The sequence below is a fragment of the Berkeleyomyces rouxiae genome (assembly GCF_048999995.1).
Source record: "Berkeleyomyces rouxiae strain 22BRR77 chromosome Unknown BrBRR77_ptg000012l, whole genome shotgun sequence".
NCBI lineage: Eukaryota > Fungi > Ascomycota > Sordariomycetes > Microascales > Ceratocystidaceae > Berkeleyomyces > Berkeleyomyces rouxiae.
Window position 1 is genome coordinate 183342 of NW_027396502.1, and position 24452 is coordinate 207793.

At 50.1% G+C, this 24452-nt stretch overlaps 9 protein-coding genes across 9 annotated transcripts; 3 read left to right on the forward strand and 6 right to left on the reverse strand.

Moving 5' to 3' along the window:
• Nucleotides 1-152: 152 nt before the first annotated feature.
• Nucleotides 153-1463, reverse strand: BROUX77_007329 (uncharacterized protein; the record flags this gene model as incomplete). The annotated part of the gene is made up of 1 exon (XM_073752413.1): nucleotides 153-1463. One exon carries the CDS (start codon nucleotides 1461-1463, stop codon nucleotides 153-155), a length of 1311 nt encoding a protein of 436 aa, XP_073601622.1.
• Nucleotides 1464-5610: 4147 nt separating this feature from the next.
• Nucleotides 5611-6752, reverse strand: BROUX77_007330 (uncharacterized protein; the record flags this gene model as incomplete). Its single annotated transcript, XM_073752414.1, has 3 exons — nucleotides 5611-6466; nucleotides 6563-6591; nucleotides 6726-6752. The coding sequence occupies 3 exons, from the start codon at nucleotides 6750-6752 to the stop codon at nucleotides 5611-5613; spliced, it is 912 nt and encodes a 303-aa protein (XP_073601623.1).
• Nucleotides 6753-7378: 626 nt separating this feature from the next.
• Nucleotides 7379-9066, reverse strand: BROUX77_007331 (uncharacterized protein; the record flags this gene model as incomplete). The annotated part of the gene is made up of 5 exons (XM_073752415.1): nucleotides 7379-7609; nucleotides 7678-8141; nucleotides 8202-8730; nucleotides 8795-8822; nucleotides 8915-9066. The coding sequence occupies 5 exons, from the start codon at nucleotides 9064-9066 to the stop codon at nucleotides 7379-7381; spliced, it is 1404 nt and encodes a 467-aa protein (XP_073601624.1).
• A 2127-nt stretch (nucleotides 9067-11193) lies between these two features.
• Nucleotides 11194-11774, forward strand: BROUX77_007332 (uncharacterized protein; the record flags this gene model as incomplete). The annotated part of the gene is made up of 3 exons (XM_073752416.1): nucleotides 11194-11211; nucleotides 11293-11424; nucleotides 11514-11774. The coding sequence occupies 3 exons, from the start codon at nucleotides 11194-11196 to the stop codon at nucleotides 11772-11774; spliced, it is 411 nt and encodes a 136-aa protein (XP_073601625.1).
• Nucleotides 11775-13385: 1611 nt separating this feature from the next.
• BROUX77_007333 (uncharacterized protein) lies at nucleotides 13386-14276 on the reverse strand (the record flags this gene model as incomplete). The annotated part of the gene is made up of 1 exon (XM_073752417.1): nucleotides 13386-14276. One exon carries the CDS (start codon nucleotides 14274-14276, stop codon nucleotides 13386-13388), a length of 891 nt encoding a protein of 296 aa, XP_073601626.1.
• A 2768-nt stretch (nucleotides 14277-17044) lies between these two features.
• Nucleotides 17045-18937, forward strand: BROUX77_007334 (uncharacterized protein; the record flags this gene model as incomplete). Its single annotated transcript, XM_073752418.1, has 1 exon — nucleotides 17045-18937. One exon carries the CDS (start codon nucleotides 17045-17047, stop codon nucleotides 18935-18937), a length of 1893 nt encoding a protein of 630 aa, XP_073601627.1.
• Nucleotides 18938-19425: 488 nt separating this feature from the next.
• BROUX77_007335 (uncharacterized protein) lies at nucleotides 19426-20898 on the reverse strand (the record flags this gene model as incomplete). The annotated part of the gene is made up of 2 exons (XM_073752419.1): nucleotides 19426-20829; nucleotides 20896-20898. The coding sequence occupies 2 exons, from the start codon at nucleotides 20896-20898 to the stop codon at nucleotides 19426-19428; spliced, it is 1407 nt and encodes a 468-aa protein (XP_073601628.1).
• A 640-nt stretch (nucleotides 20899-21538) lies between these two features.
• On the forward strand, nucleotides 21539-22537 carry BROUX77_007336 (uncharacterized protein; the record flags this gene model as incomplete). The annotated part of the gene is made up of 3 exons (XM_073752421.1): nucleotides 21539-21842; nucleotides 21900-22362; nucleotides 22462-22537. The coding sequence occupies 3 exons, from the start codon at nucleotides 21539-21541 to the stop codon at nucleotides 22535-22537; spliced, it is 843 nt and encodes a 280-aa protein (XP_073601629.1).
• A 308-nt stretch (nucleotides 22538-22845) lies between these two features.
• BROUX77_007337 (uncharacterized protein) lies at nucleotides 22846-23482 on the reverse strand (the record flags this gene model as incomplete). Its single annotated transcript, XM_073752422.1, has 2 exons — nucleotides 22846-23121; nucleotides 23186-23482. 2 exons carry the CDS (start codon nucleotides 23480-23482, stop codon nucleotides 22846-22848), a joined length of 573 nt encoding a protein of 190 aa, XP_073601630.1.
• Between the last annotated feature and the right edge of the window lie 970 nt (nucleotides 23483-24452).

Consider the following 24452-nt stretch of genomic DNA (forward strand, 5'->3'; position numbering starts at 1 on the left):
ATAGTCATGTCCACTTTGACTAAGTCGGATCACCCAAGAACTACAATGTACTTTAAATAATGGTGCAATCAACGTGGTTATTTAATCAAAGACAGAGGGATAGAGGGGAGATGTCTATAACTATACATTATCTCATAGTTTCTTTCGGTCCATCACTTGCTACTAGCTAACAACTCGCCTGTGTTGAACAGCTCACATTTTACTTTTGTTACTTTGACACCGCGACGAGCCAGGGCGCTCCGCACATCCAGCATGAAACCTTCCGGTCCACAGACCAAGTAATCAGTGTCATCACGCGCTAAATACAGCTCATCATCTGACAGCTTGTCTAAGTCAACGCGTCTTGCGAAGTTGAAATCAGTACCTGATACTGCATTTGCTTCTGGGGCACTTTTGAAGATCGTGGCATGGAAACTGTGCTGTCCCTTGGCTATGTCTCTGATTTCAGTTTCAAAGACGGTATCGGTATGACAGCCGTGCACCCATGTGATGGGCCGACGACACTCTTGATTTGGCTTTGAGTCAGAGTCTTGGGACTTGGTGTTTTCACCAGGGGATGAGCCGCCAAGTAGGCTGTTAAGGATGCTCATCATGGGAGTGACACCAATACCAGCCGAGATCATGACTACCGGTGCAGAGGAGGCCGGACTGTCCGAATTGAGGAAGAACTCCCCAGCAGGATGACTCAACTGCACCGTATCACCGACGTTGAAGTTATCAATCAGCGCACAGCTCACCGTTCCTAGACCAGTGTCATCGTTGACCTCGCGCTTCACTGTAATGCGGTAGTATTCGCTGCACGGTCTATCACTGAGCGAATACTGGCGCGTCTGCTTGGTCACCCCGTTGCGGCCTGTGACGGGGATCTGCACAGAGACATACTGGCCGGGGCGAAAGTTCGGGAGAGGGGGCACATTTCCTTGTTTGTCGGCAGCAGGAACCAGGTAGAACGAGAAAATGTCGTTTGTTTGCGTCTCTTTGACCTTGCGGCTAATTGTAAATGTGCGGAAGCCAATCCATTCGCCAAAGGATGAATACAACCGCGCTTCACGGCCCATTAGTATGTCAGCTAGTATTCCGTATGCTTGGCCCCAAGCAGCCGCAACATCAGGGGTAAAGATTTGGGGGCCAATGACAGTTCCAAAGGCTTCAAGAAGGTGCTGACCGACGACGGCATAATCGGTCGCCTGGACATTGAGGGACACATGCTTTTGGCAGACACGCTCTAGGACGGGCGTAAGCTGAGACAGAGAGTCAATGTGCTGAGCAAAGGCGAGGACGAGCTGGGTCAAGGCCCGTGGCTGTCGCCCATTGGCTTGGCTAGCACTGTTGAAAATGGCAGACAAATCCGGCCGGGCACTTAGTAGAGAGCGATAGAAGGTGATAGTAGGTAGGTCACCGTAGGAGGTGATGATGGGAATGGTGGCCTTGACCAGTTTAGCCTGGGCGTCAGATAGCGCCATGATATGTTAAAGGATAATGAGAGTAGTGATGTTTGTAGGAGAGAGTGGTGGGTAATGTAGTTACAACAGCCTTACAACATGCACCCGGGAGCAATCTATTGATCTATTTATACAAAGGCGGAACAGCATATGTGATACGATATATCTATCATGAATGACCATAAGACATTTTTGTCTATGATATGGCTGTTCCGACCCGGCATTTTCCTGTAGTCCCCTTCAATCGTATGTTTTTAATCCTGGCCTAGTGCCAAGTCAATCGAAACTCTCACACATGACCAGAATCCAAGGAAAACGACGGCACCACTTCATTGCGTCAGACAAACTTGTCGCCTGGCCTGGGAGTTTCTCCCCTTCAAGGCCTGGCTCGCCTAGTCTGACTGCATAGACTGAAATGCTGGCATTAATAATGGACTGGAAATGGACGTCCGGTTCCCGGAGTGTGAGTGAAGTTGCGTATGCGCCTGTTCTCGCGTGAGTCGTGTTAGGACATAACTTTATTTTGTTCTTCTTCCTCAGCCAATCGGGTGCGTCTGGTTAGCAATATTATACATAATACTACCGCGTTGCACATTTTTTTTCTGGGGGTGGCTGAGAGTGGCGGGAATGCCTAGTATGCCTTGCATCTGTTTTCTTTTGATTTGTAGCATCATCTGCTCTCGGCTTTCGGCTTCTTATTATTCTTTGATTTTGCGGTGTTTCTGTTATAGGCCTGTCTGACAACATGTGGCATTTTGTATTCATCTAGTAGAGGGCAAATCCCCCATCGCCAAGGGGACATAGCGGCCAAGCTGGAGAGGGGAAAAGAAAATAATGAATCGAGAGAATGGAGAGGGGAATGCCGTTAACCTTGAGCAAGCGGCTACAACATACTTAGGAGAAATTTCATGATGAAATCTCATAGCATGCGTTTGCATAAAGCTGGGGAAACGCTCTGCTCCTACTTATGGTCCCAAACTTTAGACATCAAGCGGCTTACAAATTTGTAATTGCTTGACTGTCAAGGGAGCTGCTACAGAAGATGAAATACACAGGCTGCACTCTTCCGTAGAATTTCGTCGTATTGTTGCAGAAAGCCGTAGATAGGCGTTGCAAATAAATAGGGCCAGCAACAGAAGCGCGAGTAGCCATGAAAATGGTGAGCCAAGTCTCGAAGCGGCAACCAAAATACGCACCGGCCCGTAATTTGACTTGTCCTAAGCAGAAGAAGTGGCTCCAGTATCTGTAGCCACCAGTCGAATAAATGCACGCAGTGAGAAGTTTCTAGAAAATGGACTAGGCAGACCGCATGTTGTGCAAGTAGTACAGCCGTTATTTATGTCGTACAAGAACATATTTTGTATCAACTCCATCTCGTTTAGCTACATCGTTCAGAAGACCTATCAGGCGACAGGTACAGACAGGAAGAACACTCAGCGAAATTTTGGGCCTAATTTTTGTTGTGACCGACTTCTGATGGTGCTCTGCAAGTAGCTCTGGTGTCATCTCACTCCAACTATTGATATCGATTTAACCTCTAACTAGTAGAATGTTGTGTTTCCAGCAACCAGCCTCACAACAATTACTTGTTCGTCTCCCTGTTTGCTTGTCGCCTTATCATGTGGTATTATTACTCGAAATTAACCACTCCTGATCAAATGTCTTTGTCAGATAAGTCAGACCAATGGGACAAAACAATAATCAACTTCGTTGAACCTCTTGGAAAAACATAAAAGGTGAAGGGTCCCTCCCATTGGTGATCGTTTTGACTTGATCTTCTTTCCTCTTGATGGTAGACTTCCCTGCACAGTACACCTTCTCCCAAACACTCAACCACAGTGTGCTATGTCCAAAAGGAACTCTAATCATCTAGACGACAAGTCGCAGAATTCGGCTCCAGCAGCCCTGACCGCCAAACAACTCCCGCCTCAGCCAAGAAAGCCCATATAGCCCTTGGGCAGTTCAAAAAATTCCGATGAGGCCGAGAGGATGATTATTGAGAGCAAAAATGGCATCTTCTTGCGGGCTGCCGAAGTGCCCCCCGCTTCGAGGGCTGATTTGCTGGCCCAGTAAACAGGCCCTTTACAACTGAAAAAGCTGTTGGGAATCCAGGCAGCCAATACGAACTTATTTGTTGTCATTTTCGAAGACATGGCAGCCCGGGATGCTGCACTCAAAGTTCTTCTGGAGCACACCCACCTGCTCAAATTCCGTGGAAGCGCAGTCGAGATTCAATGCCAGCCCTATGGCATTGAGCGCTCCCGACGGAAGCCTTCGTTCTGGCACATAGAACTTCAATACGCCGCCATTTAAGATGACCCTGGGGGCTGGAAGGAGGCTAATATCGCTTACTTGACAGCCCACAACATCACCGGTATCCCGTCTTTCAAAATTTATCGAGGCCTCAAGTTTCTACAGCCCACCAACAATATATACGTTGTATAAGTCCCAAAATTCACAAGACCCAAGCTGAGCGTATCAAACAAAAAAAAACATTAAACTAACAAGATAAACAGTTGGAAAAGATTTGTTTCCTCCAGCAACAGAACCATTCACTTTAAGGGCGAAACTTGTTGCATCACATCGGAAAGCTCCAAAGTTTGCATCTTCTGCCATGAGAATGGACACAGGGGCCTTGAGTGTCAAAAAAAGGGAGATGGGCTAGGAAGATTGGTCGTGTCTTACAAGCCCAACAAAAAGGACTCGTACAATCAAATCACCATCGAGAAGCTCTTGGCTAGGAAATACAAGATCTGCCAAGAACGACGAGGCTTCAGCCAAAAAGTCCGACTGTTCTGGGGATTCTAGCGAAGATTCGAGTGATGAAGAGTCTGAATCTGAGGCCGAAGAAGCTCCCTCTTCCGACCCCCCAGTCAAGATATCATTGAAGCGCAAGCCCACCAAGGAGGCTTTGGCCATCAAACCTCCCATCATTCAATCTTCGGAGCTTCCCAAGCGCAAAAAGTCGAAGCATGTTGACTGAATTAAATGTCCCCCAAGTAACAGTACTGTGCGTCGTTCCATTCTCGGGGGAATTACTCAAACAGTCACTTGATTGAGGCACCATCTCTGGCCAGCAAGACTAAGATTCAGCGACTCGCGATCGTCTTTGCATCAAATGCACACTACAACATGAGACTAGCTCCGATGGTCTCGCTCGTCATTCTCAGGGACTGCACGGCCCAATACACTTTTCGGTAGGCATGATCTTGCGTGGAAAAAAAGGTTCTGTGCAGCGATGTTTGATGGTCGCTTTTATTCTTTTTCTGGTATTCTTATTTGTTTTTCACGAGTATTCTTATCACTCGCTTATGAGTATCAATACATGATGTGCTTTATTCCGGCAGTCTTCTCACTCTTCACCTTTTTATGAGCTACCAATCATCGTAAAATTCAATATAACAGCTAAGTATCATCTTCTTTATGGATGTTTCAAGCATGGGTCCGTCTGTGGGACATGTTGAAGCCTCTTCATAGAAGTGTTGGGTTCGGGTTATGTTTACACAGTAAAACGATGCGGCTACGTTCATCCCGACTTGGTTTCATCTTGAGAGTAAAGTCTCATCTACAATACGAGTATCATCGAAAGCAAGTTCCCGCTTCAATATCCTGTCCATCTTATCTTGTGAACGAAACGAAGTCGATAGAAAAAGAAGCATTATATGAGCAGCTGAGAAAGGGATGTGGAGATTCAATAATGCTGCGTTCTTGCATGACTTTTTACAATCTCGACAACATGTCAGTGTAGAAGCTAACCGGGGAAACCTGCCGTCCTTCCTCTGACTCGTACAAACTGACTGAGGAGGCTCAGTAAGATTAGCAAACGCAGCAACATAGAGATGAAGGAGCAGCAAAAGGTGAAACTTGGCGGTTAATGCCATGATTAGTAGCGCCAATACTCGTGATGAAATGTGGTTGAGAGTGGAATAGGGCATGTAAACCATCCTGTTTTAAAAACATAACAGCAAGGAAAAGAACCCCCCAGAACTATACCAAGTGTATAATGTGAAGATAAAAAGTTCCGTTTGAAAGTATCTTGAACTTAGCCTGGCTATCTAAAACCAACTGAATCTATTTGGTAGTCATACCAGAAGGCAACTTTGACTCTTGGGTGAATAGACCTTACACCCGTGAGTTCTCAACTCACTCCGCTCTGTCAATTTCCTGCTCACCATCCTTCACTGTTCCTATCTCTTGTTCTCTCATCATTGGCATTTCGCTCTTGCTCTCCTGTCTCTTCGCCAGTGTCTCCGCCCGTCCATACGGCCCCGTCTACCTGTCTCGGGAGAATCAGACCTGTTCCTCTTCCCAGGTGACCGGTCTCTCCACGGGCATGTTCTTCCCGCGCCTCCGTACCAGGCCGTTCAGCTCTCTCTTCCTCGACATCCTCCAGTAGTGGTCTGAACGCGGCTTCTTCGTTATCCTGTCTCCATCCCAAGCCACGTTCGTTCAAGCCACTCCACGAGTCCCGACCTCGTTCCGCCCTCCAACGGGCCACTAGCAGCACCAGGGCCTGTAGCAACATAGCCACCACCACCACACTACCAGTCTTGGCAGCCTCAGCTCTGCTCATGGCTATCCACTTGGGTCCACAGGCGGCCGTATATCCAAGCACGTCGGCACAGCTACCACCGCCATTATTATCCCATGGCCAGGCACGGTCCCTGGGTGTCTTGAAGCCGCAGCACTGCAGAGATTCCTGAATAGCCTTGACGGCCGTGGCATCATGGTTGGAGAAGAGATGCTGCCATTGTGTGTTGAGCGAACAGTCAACAATCTCTGGCGAGGCCGCGACAGCGAACAAAAGTGAGGCCAGAATTGTGCTTAAAAGAGCCTGGGAGAGCTGAGCTGCAAATGGGACCAGATGGGCAGGCAAGAGCTTTGGCGAAGGCGAAGGCGGAAAAGCACGGCGCAAAAAAGGATATCCGAGATTCAGCGCGAAGGCCGTGATGGGCAATGCAATTGCCAACTTGGTGATTGTTTCCTGGGGCAGTGACAGGTGGTGCACCGAAACCAGCGAGGTGCTATTCAATTGAGGTCAGTTGCGGTTTCGGCAAAGTCGGTTGGGGACTCACGATACAGAAGAGGCTCATGAAAAGGATGCGGCACAGAGAACTCACACAGCGAACAGCACCAGAAGTAGCGATAGCTACCGGGGGAGTGAAAAGGCGTTAGCGAGAAGCTAGAAGCTCGGGCTCGGGCTCAGGCTCGGGCTCGGGCTGACGCACCGGGCGCGTTATGACGTGGTAACAAAAAGTAACAGCACCAACTGACTCGACTTACCAGTGCGTAAATAATTAGGGATAACATGGTGAATGGGATGCTTTTGTTGACCTATGCCGATGAGCTTAAGCAAGCATTGAGAGAGGATACGAGAGAGCCAGAAAAAGACGCGACGTGAGATACCCCGCAGCCAGAAACGCCTGCCTCCCAACTTGAGGCCCGGGCCAACACGCAAGCCAAGGCATGCAGGTACTTTGTACTTGTGTTCTTTGTTTTGTTTGTTTGTTGGTTGGTTTGCATCATCACATGAAAAGTGGGGTTTGCGCTTACATGCGCCGACAAGGTTCTAGACACAGCATCTCATCTCGAGACTGTAATATTCAACCATCTCAGCTGAGCAAGTTGCATCTATGGAGGGATAAAAAAATTGGAAAAAAAAAAGCCCCTTTACCATCATCACGGGCTTCAAAGATGCAAAACGGCCGCATCCGTTCCGGAAGAAAAAAAAACCGCTGAGCCCGACCACGCCAATGCCACCAAGAAAGATGAAACACGCCCATGATAACACCTAGAACCCGAAAAGAAAATGAAAAACAGAATAAGGTGAGTGGCTGGTACACACACGCCAGTCAGCGCTTAAACACAATGTGACTGACACTGACATGTGGCTGACCCGGCCTGCTTACCCCTGCTGTAGACCCATTCATGACCTCTTACTCTTCCCGGGCCGCAACCTGGCGCTGGCCCTGCTGCTGATAATGGTGGGCCGCACCACCGCGACCGCCACGGCCTCCGCGGCCTCCACCACTACCGCCACGGAAGGATCCACGGCCCCCGCGCCATTCGCCGCGGCCACGACCACGGTAGGAGTCGTTGCGCTGATGGGCGCCACTGCTCTTGCGCTGCACTTGGTGGAAGCCATCAGCGGATTCAGCAGTCACAGGCTGTGCCATGAGAACAACGAGTTAGTTTATGTTCATAGCTGTAAAAATAAGCAGGCGTTTCAACTTACAACATCATCGGCCCATGCCTTCTTTTGATAAGCAGCACCAGACGGCTTGGGTGACGATCTAGGCTTAGGAGTCTGGGTCTGGTTCTTGGGGCCACCCTTCGACCAGGCCTTGTTAGAGGGCTCGGCCACAGGCTCAGCCTGTTCGGTGGCAGGAGTAACTTCAGCATCTTCATGCTTCACTTTGACCCAGTCTTGCGAAGCAATAGTCTGCTCAGGGCTAGCAGGGGCCTGTTCGGGGTCAGCAACGGGGGCACCCTCGGCTTCAATCTCTTGAGCCTCTTCAGCTACAGTTTCGGTGCTTGCGGAAGGAGCAGTAGCCTCAGCCTCAGTGGCACCCTCAATAGACACAGACTCAGTCGCAACAGGGGCAGTAGTGGATTCGGAGTCAGGTTCAGCCTCAGCCTCCTCCTCGGCAGCATCATAAGGAGAGCGGTAGGCCTGGGCAGCGGCCTTGACCTCGGCATCTATCAGTATATAGTTAGCAAATATGATCCAACCAAAAGGCTCAACGGCGCCAAACGTACAGGTAGTTTGGAGGGGTTCTCCCTGTGTGCTAACAGTAGTCTCCTCAGAACCATCCACCAACTTGAGCATCGTCGCAACAGCAGCCTCATCGCCACTGTATACCTGCAGCAGAACGCCTTCGAGAGCACGGTTCTCGTCTAGGTTCTGATCGGCCTCTTCAGCACGGCGAGCAGCAGCGAGGCGCAGAAACTGGGCAACAGCCAAGAGAGTATCATGGACAGCTACACGCTTCTCGTCGCCAGCCTTGATCACGGCTTCATGAACAGCCTCCTCTCTTTGCTTGTAGGAGGCCTGTAGCAGCTCCTCCTGCAGCTTAGTCTTGTCGGCCAATGCTTCCTGGCGCAGCTCAGAAGTGAGTTTAACAAGCTGGGCCAGCTGCTCCTCCCACTGGGTGCGCTGAGCAACTTGGACGGGCTTTTTCAAGACCTGTTCCTTCTGGTCCTTGTTGATAATGCGGGCGGCGACAAGTTCGTCGAGAGACTTGCCCGGGTTTTGGGCAACGATTGTTTCGGCCTTTTGTGAGTTGGTCTGAGTAGAGCGTAAGTATTAGTGTCTGCCAACAAGGTGTGGGTACAAGGGATATTGGACTCACAATCTTCTTGCTGATGTTTCGGATGTTCCTGAAGAGCAAAGCTAGGTGTTAGCTTGACAAGTCCATCTGACCTGCCCCTGGAGTCAAGTGTTCTATGGCACGGGATTCTAGACAACTCACTTCTGGAGATCCTTGAGCATGGGGTGTTCGGAGCTGTCAGTGCTTCCATTATCTTGGGTGACTACAGAAGACGGAGCAGGAGAGTCGGTGCGGATGATGGCCTGGGCCACATTCTTGGGACCCTTGGGCTGAGCAGTAGCAGCAGACGCCATTGTATACTGTTTTAGGATTGGAGCGGAAATATGCGAAGTGGTTGGATGATCCGGAGTAAGCAGAGAAAAGAGGCCCGGACTTTCCAGTTGCAAGACGCAGAAGAGCTCCAAAGGCGGGTGGGTGTGTTGAGGGAGAGCGAGGCTCGGTTGCTAGTGGTGATGAGCGATGGTTGGAATTGAGGACGGTGGGGATTTAAAGGCAGTGGTCAGGCCCGAGAAGCAGGAACAAGAGACAGCAAAGGACACGGAGGAACTGAATTAGGAGGTTTGTGATGTGGTGGGAAGGGAAGATAGAAACAGAACGCAGGAGAGGAGAAGATGATGCAAGAATGCAAAGACAGAAAGACGGAGATGTGAGAATACAAAAAGACGTCGTCGCAGCCTTGGGGAGAAAAGAAGCCAGCTTCACTTTTGCCACGTTGGGAAGGAGGAGGGGCTAAGATAGTGCAGGGGGTATGCCGTTTACAGTGGACAAAGGCCAGCTTACAGGCACACAAGCCCTGCTGTACAACAAACAAAGACTTGTTTACAGCACACGCAAGACCCTGCTTACAGGCGCTGCCGCCCTGTTTCTCAGGGGTCAGAAGTAAACAGCTCCCCGGGTATAGGGCATAGCTCCACGGCTCCCTTCCCCAAGGCAGCTCCCCGAAGCCCAAAGCTACATATTCTCCTCCTCAAAACAGCAAAAGAGCCATTAGCCCCATTCATTTGTCGCAGCATCTTCTAGAATCTGTTTGAGTCCTGCACGATGTCTAAGAAACTCGGTGGCTTTTATTTTGTGTAAGTTGCCACATGCACATTACATAATACATGGATATGTTCTTATGTAACTAACTAACCAATTAGTTACTGTACTACATTCTACATTCATCCAACTATCGTGACTTGTAGAACTAACTACACATAACTAACTCACTATTTATCCCAATCGCCGCTCTTCCGTTCTCAGATCTGACCCCGTCTAGCCAACGTCATCCTCTTCTCATCAACCCTTTCACATCCCTACACACACTCTCTCTGCCTGTCCTGCTCTTAGCCTATCCTCGCTTCGGGCTCTCTGACACTCAGTCTCTAACCTTCTTGCTCGCTCCAATTTCGTTCTTCCTCCTCGCCTTCGTCTCAAGCTTGGGCACTTTCGAAGCTGACCCCTGTGCCTGTGTAATTCTATGCCCCCATCCACAGCCCCTCGCGCGACAGGTTAGCCTCACGTCTGTCTGAAGCCAATTCCCAAACACTTGCAATATCACCGTCACTGCTAAACAGCCCAGAGTGCTGTTCAATCCCTCTGCCGTTTAGTCTTGCTCCTAGTGGATGCTCCCACCACCGTAGAACCCATATCGACATCTCAAATCCAAATCAGCCCTTGAACTTGAGTAGTGAGTCCTGTGGTTCCAGTTAGCCCTTGCTATCAACCTTGCGCTTCCCCTCTTCTCACCAGCACAAATTGCACTTACTGCCACCACTTTATTCACACTCGCCGGCGTCAGATTGCGTTCTCCTTTCTTCCGCGTCTCAATAGCTGCTTCTTTGATCAACCTAGAGTTCGCGCCGCGCATTAGTATCTCGCTCATCTGGATTCCTATGTGTCTGAAAACTCGGGGGGAAAAAGCACACTTCTCCATGAACATCATGTAATCCAGAAAAATCTAGGAGTTTTATTAGCCATAACTACTCGAAATCAAGACTCAATCTATCAAATATTACACTCACCAGCACATCAGCATTCTTGGTCAGATTGCAATTTGAATGCGCTTTCACAATCTTCTTGACCGTTCCGCGAGGGTACAATTTCTGTCCGGCTGCCATTTCTTCTTTCTTGATCGATGTGCTACTTTGTCGCGCAAAATATCTCGTCTTTGTTCCGTATGTATTGTATTTAGGAACTTGCACTTGGAATGTCAACAAGGCTGTCCGTGTTGCACAACCCGTCCGTATTGTTTTGGTCCTTTCTTACAATCAATCCTACAAGGCTACCAACTAGCTAGTCTTATCTAACCCTATACCCACCATAACCTACCTATATTAACCCTAGTTGACACACTGTGTTACTTTATCTCATCATCACGACGACTTCCATTTACCCTCTTGGGACTTCATAAGGACTAAGACACCAACTTGACCACGACAATGATGCAAAGACGAATGGTAACACCTAATCCATGCTCTACACACTCTTTTAAACTGGTTTAAAATTAACACCTCCCTTCCCTCGCCCCGCCGACCTAGCTCTCCAAGGAAGACGAAGCCGCAATGGGCGACGAAGTCCAGGTGCGCCGCGAGGACCAGGACAAGATCAATCGCTTCAGTCGCCTTAACCAGCGCGAGTCGCTTCTTGAAGAGGCACTCAAGACCAAGAATGTGCGCCATTTTCCCTACAAGTCCCCTTCATACCTTGTCTTTAGTCCCTTATACTGACACTAAACACACAATCGCTCTCTTGGCTACAGAAAGAAAAAGAAGACCTCGACGACCTCTCAACCGAGCTTGAACTCGCCGACGAAGACTCTAAAGTTCCTTACAAAATCGGCGACGCCTTTTTTCATCTCCCTCTTGAGCAAGCCCAGGAGCTTCTAGCCCAGTCTGCCACCCGTCTTGATGATGATACTTCAGAGCTTGAAGACAAGCTTTTCACCCTTCGTGAGGAGATGACTGAGCTGAAGGTTCAGTTATATGCTCGTTTCGGCAAAAGTATTAATCTAGAGAAATAGATCTTTAGAGATGGAAAAGAAACCTCCCCCCCCCCCCCAAAAAAAAAAACAGAGAAATCTGTGTATTTACTGTCCTGGCATTGCCTTGGTATTTGGGAGTTCCATTGTACGGCTGCCCTGGCTTTGACGACAACGACAATGACGACTGCAATAATGAATAATTATATGGCGATAGCAAACGATGGCAATTATACTGTACGAATATAGTTTTGTGATGAGCTACGTATCAGGGATGCCACCGTCAATGACCATGTATGTACACATAAAAACATAAGAAAGAATAACTAGAACAGCCACTTAAAGCCTCTAATCCCCTCCGCCAGATCCATGGAAGCGGATGTGATGACCTGCATTCATCATGTCTCCAGTTAGAGTTGCCCTACCATGATCCTGAACCGACGAAGTTTCGGGAGTTGAGTTTGGGACTTTGTATACAAACTCTATCTCCTCATTCCCAGTGCCCGAGCTTCTATAGCCGAGAAAGGGCTTCTTACCACCGCCTGTCTTTCGTGCAAGTTCTTCATTGTGGCTACTAGTACCGCTGTTACTGTTGCTTCTTCTGTCACCATAATCAACAGAACTGCTGTAGGATGGAATAAGACTACCAATCGAGCCTCGGGCAAAGGCTCTTATGAATCGAGCAGGGAAAGTGGCGTGGATATTTCTCCCAGTCTCGTTAATATCAAGACCAATCAATTCCTTTTCCAGCTTCTTCTCCAAGGCTTGCCTTTCGCGTCTACCTAGAATGCTTGCGGCTAAAATGTCACTTCGTTGATGTGAAGCGGAAATTTCTGCGGCCACAGTAACATTACTGAGCATGGTTGGAGCCAATGCAGTATTAGGAGAGGTCACAATACCCAGAGATGGATTCCGATAAGCCTTGATAGAAATGGTTGGGCCCAAGTCTCTTGGGCAAGCTGCTGGCATAGGAGCTATATTCCGGCAAGTTGACTCAGAGGACGCCGAGTTTGAGCCAGAAAATGGAAACGCAGATGATGAAGAAATCTTACATGAAGCAGATGAAGAGAGATGGCCTAGACGTGACTTGGGTTCGCTTCTTGAATATTTGAGAAACCGGGTCAAAATATGAGGCCACGACGAAACTCGATGTAGTGATTGCTTGGTATCATTAACCCTGTTTTTTTCAGATCCATCATCGTATGAATCTAGGGTTCCATCTCCTTGGGGCTTCCCAATGTCAGGACCCTTGTCAGAGATATCAAATGGTGCAAGGGGTAAGTTATCAGAAGCCAAGGCTACGAGATGAAGACCTAGGCTTGCTTCGGACTGATGGGCCGAATTGGTGGGATCAAAGTCCAAAGGCAGGCCATCAGCATCATGTACGCTCATGATAACAGGGCGGTTAGTAGGCCCAACTCGGCGGTAATTCTTCAGCCATTCTGGCTCAACTGAGCTGCTCGTTGTGGCAGTGATGGGCATAACCATCTCTTTGCCTTTACCTTTGACATCAGTGCCGTTGTATGTAGAGGTCTTGGTATGTTCCAGTGGAATATTTCCATTCAAGCCACTCGACTCGTGCTCGTTGCTTTGCGCTGAGTGAGCAATGCATTTCAAGGCAACGTTATCACGACTAATTCCTTGAGTAGCCAACTAGACATCAAGAACTTCGTTATCACCTTCATCTTTGGCTTCAGGAACAGCAATGTCAACATGCGTCTTGGACTCGGCGTTGTTTTTAGCTGTGACTCTCCAAAGGGCTACCTCGGGGTGAGATTTAGCAGTTGGAGTTGTAGATGTAACAACCACAGCATTTACCTCGGGGGAAGGAACACGGGATAGGTGAACAACAACAGCCTCAGCCCCGGAAATTATTTGTGTAGAGCCAGATGTAGTCGAACCTGATGTTGTCTTGTTGGAAATAGACGTGATCGACCCAAACTTGTCATCTTTGCGAGACAACGGTTTATGAGGTAGATCACCAAGCGCATCGGCAGAAGAGATCTGCCCATTGCTCGAGTCTTGACATAAAAAAGGAACCGGACCGAGCAGGGCTTGTTGATGGGTCAAGGATGTAAAGACAGGCTGGCCAGTGATTGAAGCCGCAGGCGGAGCAAGCGTATGAGAGTATATCTCTCGGTGGACAGCCGACGAGGTCTGATCATTAGCGATAGGAGGAGCGTCTGTATCGACGTCTAGAGGCAGTCTATCAAAGCCATCCAACGATGTTGCAAGTATCTCTTCCTTTGGGCGATCATTGGGGTCCTGAGCAGGGGCGGGATTCAAGTTGCAATCCTTGGAGCCTTTGTCCTTGATGGCGTTTTGACAAGGTTGGCGACAGTGGTAGACAATGGGCCCGCTATTCTGGAAACCAAGGGCCGGTAAAGCCGGGGGGGTTCGCTCCGGCTCGGGTGGTACGACACTGGGGCGATGGCGAATGCTGTAAGCACTCGGATGATCCGAAGATTCACCGGCAGCAGTTGAAGCGGCAACCAACTGGCTAGCCAGACAGCCACGGCGGCAGGCCAGCACAGACAAGCACATGGCAAATGATGAATGGATTAAGAAGTGGGCTGAGTAGCAACGGGCGGCGAAGAGGCCTGCAATGGCTGGCAGATGCGGCTGTAAAGGCGACTGTGAAACCAGAGATATTCGGGACTGGGAGGCTTGAATTGCTGTCTCGGGTTTGCTGCCGTCTTGGCGATGATTTCGGAAATGAGTAGAACAAAACAAAAGAAAACACCAAATTTCCCGCGAGATATGCACGCGGCCTTTTCTTCCCTCGCATTCCATTCCGTGCCTTCCCATTCGGATTGTTGACATGCTGATGCGTGTTTGTTTACACTGCGTTTTCTACGTGGGTCTAGTTATGCAATTATACAATCATGCAACCATTCTTGCCGGTGATGGGCTTTTGGAGAAGGCAACTGCCTGACTGCCTGAAGCAACCACGTTATACAGAAAAGGGCAAGTGGGTGTGTGCTGCTCTTCTAAAAACGGCAAGATGCTATTTTCAACCACCTTCCCCTTTCACCCCAGACGCCCATCAGCAGACCGGCCGAAGATCTCGCAAGTCAAACACTGACAGTGTCGCAGAACAGCCGCTCTTGAGAAATTCTTCCCAAAAAAGAAGCCCGATAGAGGCTGATACGCTCGCTGGAACCTGCCAGAAAGCTTACTGCCTGGCGGGCCAGCATATTGCCGCTTCATATGCTCGACAGAATACAACCCATCCCCATCGTCTACAAAGACAAGTAGTTGGTCCAGTAAGACGTGCATGAAATTAGGGAATAACTCCAGAGGCTGACTTCTATTGCCGCTAGCCCCGGTTCTGCTAATCCCTATTGGCCTGTCTGCTTTCTCAGACTCATTCGAGGCCGGGCTGTCATTATCGCAAAACTGTGGGGAAATGATGTGTTTCGGGCCTAGAGTGCGCAAATTACAAGAGACAGACAGACAGAAGCTGTTTGTGTGACGTTGCAACCCTCTTGCGTACTGGCTAGACCCTAAGATTTAGTAAGAAGGTAAAATATCATGGACGCAATGCCGTACAAAGTTAAGCATGAACCACCAGTCGAACGTTAGCTTGTCGGCTGTGTCTCTTGATGATGGTTCCCTACCCCTGAGGCTAACTTGAATAGGAAACGCCCTCTGCACAGGACTTGTTTGATGTGTGACAAGGGGATTTAGGCGAGGGGAGGGGAGGGGTGAAGCTAGAAGTTTGCGGGGTGTCCTTCAGAATGGGTTCCTGCATCACTAATTTCTAGCTGTGCAGTTGCGCTTTCAAGGCGTCGAATTTCGAACATTCGAACGCAGTAGAAGCTGCTGTAGAGAGATTAAAATGTGCGTGCTATTTTGCAGCTACCAGCTATTTCAAAGAAAGGGCGGGATGGAAGGTTGTACTACACATAGTCGTTAAGACAGGAAGCCGAGCTCCGATGAGTATTGCTATGGGCAGGGGCAGAAATATAACCCTAATAGACTTGCACGGGAATGCCCAGCAACCCTATGCTGTTTCAGCCCCGTTTGAAATTAAGGACGGCCCCCATGCTTCGGGCCGTGCTCCAGCTGGGGTGGATGAAGCAGTCTTCAGTAAGGCGACAGGGGGCTAAGGTTGGCTGTGGTCTGGAACATAGGCTGCACGTGTATACTTGTATAGACATGCTACTTATTAAAGCATGAAGCACTGCGTCTTTTTGCATAGATATGTAGTCATGTAGTTAGCAGACTGAGATTTCCAGATCTAAACAAGCATCATATTCGTTTTGTCGGAGACTTTTTGTTGGTACCAAGTGGGTGCACTGGCTGACCTTTTGGATTTCTCCGCGGTGTTTTCACTGTCTCGCTCTGATATTGTTCGGGGAAAGAGACTGAGGGGCGGGCAGCTGAAGGGATGGGGTTGCCAGAGGCCAATAAACACGCTGCTGGTACAAGTAAAAGTCAGGGCTGACCCGACAGAAATCACAGGCATATGCAGGGGTTTGAAAGAAGGCATAGTTAGTGATGCTGAGATGAGTCGATGTGTAGTTAGAGACAGCATCTGATACTTGTATACAACTGCTAGTTACATAGTGCTTGTAAGAGCAAAAGGCATGCCCAGTTCCAGGAAGAGTTGCAGCTGATGGGCACGCACACATCGGCTAGGAACAGACCCTGAAGCTACAGACACCCCATCTCGAGATGACAGGACATACCTAGCTGTTTGGCTAAAGGAGCCAAGTCTAATTGCCAAGCTTTCAAGTGAAGACAATGCTGCACACAGCGAAACACAACTGCTGCTTTTTATGGAGACTTGGTGCAGCCTGTCTTCCCTCTGGCATCGAGTGCGTTGTAGTATAAGGCCGCCCAGATGCCCTCTCCCACACAGCTCTTGATATGCTTTTTTTCTTCTTTTTCTCCTTCACCCTTTGTCCAACAAGGCCGTTCTTTGTCGTCTTTCTTTTCACTTCTTTTCTTTCCAAGTCTTTCTTTACCAATATCTGGAATAGCGGTAGCTTGACGTTCATTCTTTTCTTTCACACATTCTTTTCTTTTCCCATCAAAACCTTTCTTGACTCCCATTCAAGCTTCCTTCTGATTCCCAGATCACCGACTGTCGTTTTCTCTTGAACTTTTTTCCCCCCCATTTCGCTGAACATATCTTGACATACTGTGTGTGTAGCTCTTCTGTCTTCTTATCTTCAGTGGAATTGACTTCTGTTTTTCTTTCTTTCTGTCTTGTTTACCGCCTGTTTTATCTTACGAACGAAGCACCTTTCTCTTCCCTTTGAGCCTTAAGACATTGTATATACGCCCTCTCCGATTATCACAAAATGAAAGCCTCCGTTGCTACTCTCCTCTTTGCCGCTGTGGCTTCGGCTTCTCCCCGTTTCCAGGGCCGCAGCTACCAGCCTGGTCAGGACTCTTACGGTGCTCCTCCTGCCGACTCCTCCTCTTCTGCCGTTTCCTCCGCCTACTCCTCTACCCCTGGAAGTTCTGAAGAACCTGCTTATGGAGTTCCTGCTTATGGAGTGCCCACTCCTAAGGGCAATGCGACCATCTTCACTTCTACCTCTACACCTATCCCTGGCACACAGACTCCCGCTTCAGTCGTTCCTACCGGTGACGTCACCAGCGAATTTTCGCCTGTTGGTGGAACTTCCTCCTCTTCGTCCTCTGTTCCTGGTGTCACTGGAGGTAGCACTGGCACTGGCACCGGAGACTACGGTGTCCCTATCTACAACGTAAACTCGACCAGTTCAATCGCTGCAACCGGTAGTTATTCATCTTCCTCGGCCCCCGGATCTACCGGAACTGGTAGCCACGGCATCCCCATTTACAACGTAAACTCGACCAGCTCTGTTGCCGCAGTTGCTACTTCATCTACTCCCGGCCCCTTGGGAACCGCCCCCCTGGTGACTGCCCCTGCCGGAACTGCCCCACTCAACACCGCTTCTACCGGCTACGGTGCCAACCCCGCCCAAAGCGGCAACTTCACCTTCACTAACACCCGCACTGCTGGTGGCAGACATCAAACGACTCTCACTGTTGTCACTACAAAGCTGACCACAGTTACATCATGCGCACCGACTGTTACCAACTGCCCTGCTCGCCCTGAGGATATTCCCGAAGAAGACCAGGCCATTGTGGTTGTTACACAAATCGTTCCACTTTACACTACTATTTGCCCGGTCACTGACGTACCCAGTATTGCTTCGTCTGTCATGGGCAATGAAGGCAAGGGTCTGGCTACTCCGGGGCCTGAACTTCCTGTATCGTCCTCGTCTCCTGTTGGAGGAACTGGCTCCGGTTCCGGCTCCGGTTCCGGCTCTGGCTCCGGCAGTGGCTCTGGTTCTGGTTCTGGCTCCGGCAGTGGCTCTGGTTCCGGCTCTGGCTCTGGTTCCGGCTATGGCTCCGACTCTGAGTACGGCTCCAACCCTGACTCTGACACTGAATTAACTCCCGATGAGACTACTATCATTAGAGGCACTCGCACTGCCACTCAGATTCTGACTGTGCCTAGCAATGTTGAGAATAGCTCTCCCGCTGGCCCCACTGAGGCCCCTGGATCCGTTTCTGACACTGATGTTCCTGGCTCCGAGTCAAACAAGACTCCTGGCTCGACCACCAAGCCTGGTTCTAGCGGTAGCTCTGGATCTGTTTCAGACACCAAAACTGGCTCTGGTTCTGGCTCTGGCAGTGGCTCTGGCTCTGGTTCTGGCTCTGGTTCTGGTTCCGGCAGTGGCTCTGGCTCTGGTTCTGGCTCTGGATCTGGTTCTGACTCTGACTCTGACTCTGACTCCTGCACTTGCCCTCCTGGTTCTGACTCCCCTGTGACTGTAACAGTCACATCCCCTCCTCAGACCGTGTACGTGACTGTGGCTCCCACCGCCACTGGCTCTGATGGTACCTACGGCTCTGGTTCCGACAGTGGCTCTGGCTCTGGCTCTGGTTCTGGTTCCGGCTCTGGTTCAGGCGGTGACTCTGACCCTAAGGGCTCTGTCACGTCTGACTTTGCTGCTGTCCCCACTGGCCCCTCGGGAAGCGACTCCGACCCCGAGGACTGCCCTGCCGATGAGGTCGTCACTGCTACCAAGACCGTCCACGTTAGCCGCACTGGTCTTCCTGGTACTGGTACTGGCACTGGCACCGGAGGCATTCCCTATGCCACTGGAACCGGCGCCCCTTACCCTGTGGTTAACGGCACCAACGCTTTGTACCACTAGTCGACGCGGCGATCTAGCACATGGTTATGATAAATGTACATTATCCCAAAGGAAAAATATCGCAATGAGACGCAGGTGAAGAATGTGTCTCTGAGCATATCCTGACTCTACTTTTCTCTTCTTCTTCACCCCGATTTCCCGTTGCTTCTTTTCGAGTCTCAATCTCACCTTACATAGAGTTACAGTTGTATCGACTATGACAATGACCCAACCCTTTTTCTTTTTTTTTCATTTCTTTTCTTTCTGGACAAGGCCTATGGTATCTTGAAAATACAGTGAATAAAGCCCATTTCGAAGAACGCATCAAACCAACTTGTACGAAGATTGAATGTAAAACATGGTGCATGACATAAAAAGACGCTGATTGATTCGTAAATACGTGCTGTAGCCCCAGATGTACCCAACGCCTACTAACAACGTCATAACCCAACCCATTGTACCCGATCCCAAGACGCCATTGATATAAATCCATATCTGCACTCTTAACTCTACCCCAGAATGACTGTCTGCATCAGTTTTGGGTCCAAGTTCTTTGCGAGCACTGACTGCAATGCCGCGCGTGTCCGTCCAATTTGCGGTACTACGCCGTCAATCTGTGCCATATTGCCACGAATGCTTTCCATGTGGCTTGCCACCTGACGTGCCAGATTGTGTACTTCATCAGCCGTCTCGCCTTCGGCAGCATCTAGGCCTCGAAAGGCCTCGCCAGGCAGGTCCTTGGCGTCGTGTACGGTAAAGAGACACCCTGTTCGCCTATCACCGATGGAAGATGAAAGCTGCTCCGGGCGACGTGCGCCTGGCACAAGAACATGGGCTTTGCGCAGACTTTCTCTCCACATTGTTGCCTCTTTCTTCACGTCGCCCTCAAGCTTGACAGCTTGCACATGTTCTCTCTCAATGTCTTGGACTAGTCGGTCCCGTTCCTTTTCCAAAAGAGCAACCGAGTGCATGAGCGTATCCAAGCTGTCCTCTAATACACCAACGCCGGCTAAGATTTTTTCAAAGTCTAACTCGTCGGTACGCCCTGCATCTCCATCTTTTCGACGGCGCGGCACAGATGGGCCTCCTCGAACCGGCACGCCGTTGGCCGAGGCTGGCGGAAACGGGAGCCCGCGACCTAATTTACTCTGTATACGCTTGCTGACGGCCTGCACCACTGCCAACCCAGCCTTGTGGCGTGCTGGATTTGTGCCAGTGCGGCTTAGTGCGGGCTGCGCAGCGAGGTGGAGCAGGGCCTTGACAGCCGCCTGCGACGACGGTTCAAGCGGTGACCATTTTTCCTCGATTACGGAACGCGGGATCTGGCGCACGCGTGGCGCAAGGTGTAGGTATTTGCGCGCCACTGGGTCGATGTGCGCCTGGGTGCCCGGGTTCAAGATTGAAGCAGACTGGCGCTCGCTCGCATCGCGGGGCTGTGTCTGGGAAAGCCGTGGGCGTTTTGAGACTGGGGCTGTGGAGATCTGCGACGTGTCGTATGAGTTAGCCATGCGCCCGCGCTTTGATTTGGGCAGGGCAGGTTCTGTAAACTCGGGGTCGTTTACTTCATCGTCGAGTGCTTCGCGTACTGCGCCTTCGTCCACAGCAGATTCAGTACTACCATCTTCGGCATGACCGGGTTGGTGTGACCTCCGCAGTCTACTTGGTCTCGGCCCCGCGCGCGACGAAGACGCGGTCGCTATCTGATCGGGCGCAATCTGTTTCCGCGGTTTACTGCGCGGTTTCGCCAAATGTTGGCCTTCTTGTACTGGAGAGTCCGGCTCTAGTATTGCCTGTGATGGGCGGTTACGGCTTGTTCGTCGTGTATCGCGGGCTGACGCGACCGCGGGCGAGGCTGTGGTGGTTGCGGTCGTGTCTGTAGAGCGATCACTGGCGCGCTGTCTGCGTTTTGGTGCCTGTACGCGCGGTATGTTAGCAACAAATGGAATTTAATGTGCGAGTGCTACACGATGATCACTCACCATGGTTTTGAAGGTGTGATCAGTATTGGGTCCCACAGCTGTGTTCTGCTGGACCTTGACTCGCCATGATTGCTATGATGCGTAGGCGCGCCACACTTTGGATGGTAGAATGTGGCGTCGGCTATTGTCGGTGCCCCGGCAACGTAAGTGGCGCAAGATACCCATAAATAAGTTGGCTTTCAGAAAATACAAACCAATAAGGAGACAGCGGGCTAATTGAGTTGAGCTCATGATGCTGATGATGATAATATCGTTGAAATTGAATGCTGTTCACTCTTCCCTCTCAACCTTCTTCTCGTCGTCTCTTGCATTCTGCACCACATTTGACGCCCCCTTTGATCTTATTTGGTCCCCACTCGGTTAGATCTCATTGTGCCTAGCCCCCTGCTCTAACAAAATAACACTGCGGCGTACACAGACGAACTGACCATACAACGCTCTCCTTTTCCCGTGTTTACTTACAGCTATTCTGCCCCCCCCCCCCCTGTTTCTAGTCACCTGCGCAAGTATATTATTTTCGCCCCAGTCCTAGCTTGTTCCAGCACTTTCTTTCTTTCTCGCCTACAATCATCAGCTCCCATTGACGGTTCTACACGCGGTCTCCTACTCAGTGCTTCCACGCGATCGACTACATCTTGTCACAATGCGCTACCATACCATCGCTCTCGCTCTGCCCGCTGTGGCCCAGGCCCAGGACTCGTTCTTCGGCCAGTACAAGGCCAAGTTCCAAAGCGTTCTCGGCCAATTCAGCTCCATGATTCCGTCACCATCGGCCGTTCCCGAGGTTGTCGAGGAGGCTGTTCCCGAGGTACTGCTCAACAAACAGGTGCTGGAGCCACTTTCATTGCCGACCTGGAAGGACACGTTGTACAAGCCGGTAGAGGACGGTGCGAAGAAGCCTGAGGAGTGGTGGGTACTCGTGACGGGCGGCAACAAGACGTGCCAAGGTGAGCATTGAATTCTCGCAAGACTATATGCGACATTTCCTAACTGTTCCTTTCCAGGTCTTTGCGCGCACGCCGAGTCCGTCTTCAACCAGACCGCAGTCAAGTTCGCCACGATGCCTTCAGCCCCGCACACTGCCATTCTCAACTGCGAATACGAGCCCATTCTATGCAACGCCTGGGCTTCCAGCCCTGGCTTCATCTGGGCCTTTGACATGCTCCCTGCGCCTGCCAACACCTCGATTCACACTCACCGTCTGAATCTTACTACCGTCTCAATGGAGGGCCTTCTTGAACTCCAGGCCAAGGGCATCTCCCTGCCCGAGACTGAGTCTCCCGAGTCAGAGACCGAGGTCTCTTCTGCGCCTCTGTGGTCTCCTGTTGAAGGGTTCTTCCACCCTCTAGATGGCCCTCTGGTGCAGTACAACATCCAGCTGCCATTTGCTTACACCATGTGGGCCATCAACCTGGTTCCGCAGTGGAGCATCATGATGCTGGTGTCCTTTGTCACCCGCTTCTTTATGTGAGTTTCATAGTCAAGGCGCACATATGTCATACGGCAGCATGTGCTTGTCTCAAGATTCTGCAATGAACATGCTGCTCACACTAATCCTCTCCACAGGAACCGCCGTATTGGCAACCGCAACCAGGCGTCTGCCCCAACTGCTGCCGCTGCTGCTGCTCCGGCTGCTCAGTAAAAGCGCAGCGAGTTTATCCAGGGGGGATACGATCTCTACTCTCCTTTTCTCTTTTGGCTAACGACTTGATGCTTTGTTTCTTTTTCACATGGATTTATCTATCACCTCTATATATCCCTGTTTCTTCTCTTGGGCACATACTTTTAAGGCTGGCAGTGGGACGGTGGGTGCGCTTTTTACACTTGTTTTGGTTTTTGTTGGAAGGGAAATAATCAATAGCAGGTTATTTGTTCTTTATTTCATGTCTGACATTGTAACTGGCCGGCTGTGCTGTGATTCTAGGGGCTGCTCAATATAGTCAAGTGATACTACTTTCCTTCACACACTGCTTCAACAGCCTTCAATCCATCCACAATCTCATCACGCAGATCGGCATTTGCAAGCCGGCCATAGCGTAGGTCACTCAAGCTGCCAACTATCTGTCGAACAGCATCTAGAAGTGCCTCTTCTTCGGCCTTCAAATTGCGTAGCTCTGCCTCGACTGCTTCGACGGCCGCATCCAAAGCAGGAATAATGGACGGAAGCGTATGTGTGGCTATTGCTGCCCCCATCGAGGAGGCAGGGCCGACACTGGTGTCCAGAAGCTACGTAGACAAGTTAACAAGACGATACGGTAAGGAGGGCTGCAAAATGAAAAGGTGGACTTACTGCCTGCTCCACAGCAATTTCGTCGTCCCCTTCTTCAGCCTCCATCTGGCGCCGCTGGCGCGCCACGCTCTGCCTCAGTGCCTTTCCACGCACGACCTCAGCCTCAATATTAGCAGCTACAGTGTCGATGAGCTCTGCGCGCTGGTCCTGTAGATCATGGTACAATGTGTGGATGTGTGGTGATGTCTGCTGGGCTCTGGGGAACATGGCGGTAAAGTCGGCCAGCGAAACGATGGCTGGCAGCGTTGATGGTAGCAGAAGATATTTAGTGAGAATAGAAGACTCTGTAGGCGCCATGGTGAAATAGAGGAGAGTAGTTCGTTCTGGGTAGATGAGATTAGGTTTTTAGGATAGGACATTGTCGCACAGGTTTTATTGTAAGCAGCTGCAGTGTTGTCGTATCAATTAACCCTAACGGCTTACATGGATGGCCAATGAGGGCCAAAGATTAGGGCCAAAAGTCTGTGACACAGAAAAGCGCGTCGCGTTGTCACAGTGCGCCAAACATTATACACTTTGTCTCCTTGACCTCCACGATATTCATACGACAGTTGATGATGGAAGAAAGCTGCTCTCGGCTTCGACAATATGCAAAACTCAATACGGAAGACGTAGTGGCTTTGGTGTATTTGCTTTTACCGAGTATGTTAACGGACTGGGCCTATCTTCTTTGCATAGCTTAGTTGTGCCTGAAGTCTCTGCGACTGCGAATGACCGAGTAGCAACTGGAACTGGACGATATATTCACCATACAAGCCGAAACTGCCAAACAAAGGCCAAATAGAAAACTGGAAGCTGTGTGATATACCTGAAATGCGATACAAATGTCCTATCAAGTTCTTGACACATCCAAGCCTTAATGATGAGGCTGCGTTTCACGGGATTGAGGTTGCCGTAGGGGCACACTCAAAGCCTAGCCAAGCCACCCAGTTAAACCAAAAAAGTACAAAGAGAAGACAAAGTCCTACATGCACAGCCTGAATCTAAAACTTCTTTCTTTTCTTATCTCTACGTGAGGCGGTTGAAGAGCCCTAGGACTGACGATGACCTGCCGTCACTGATACAGTGTATATACATAGCCCACACAGTATGCCCACGGCTTCTCCTAAGCGCAAACATTCCCCGGGCCTTGTCAAACCTTGAATTCAGCCAACAAGACCACCATCGAAACCCACAACGAAGCCTCCACTCTCAGCAAAGGACGCCTCTCATAAAAACGGTCGCCATCCATTTTGTGCTGTACTGAAATATTGCCGTGGCCGCAAAA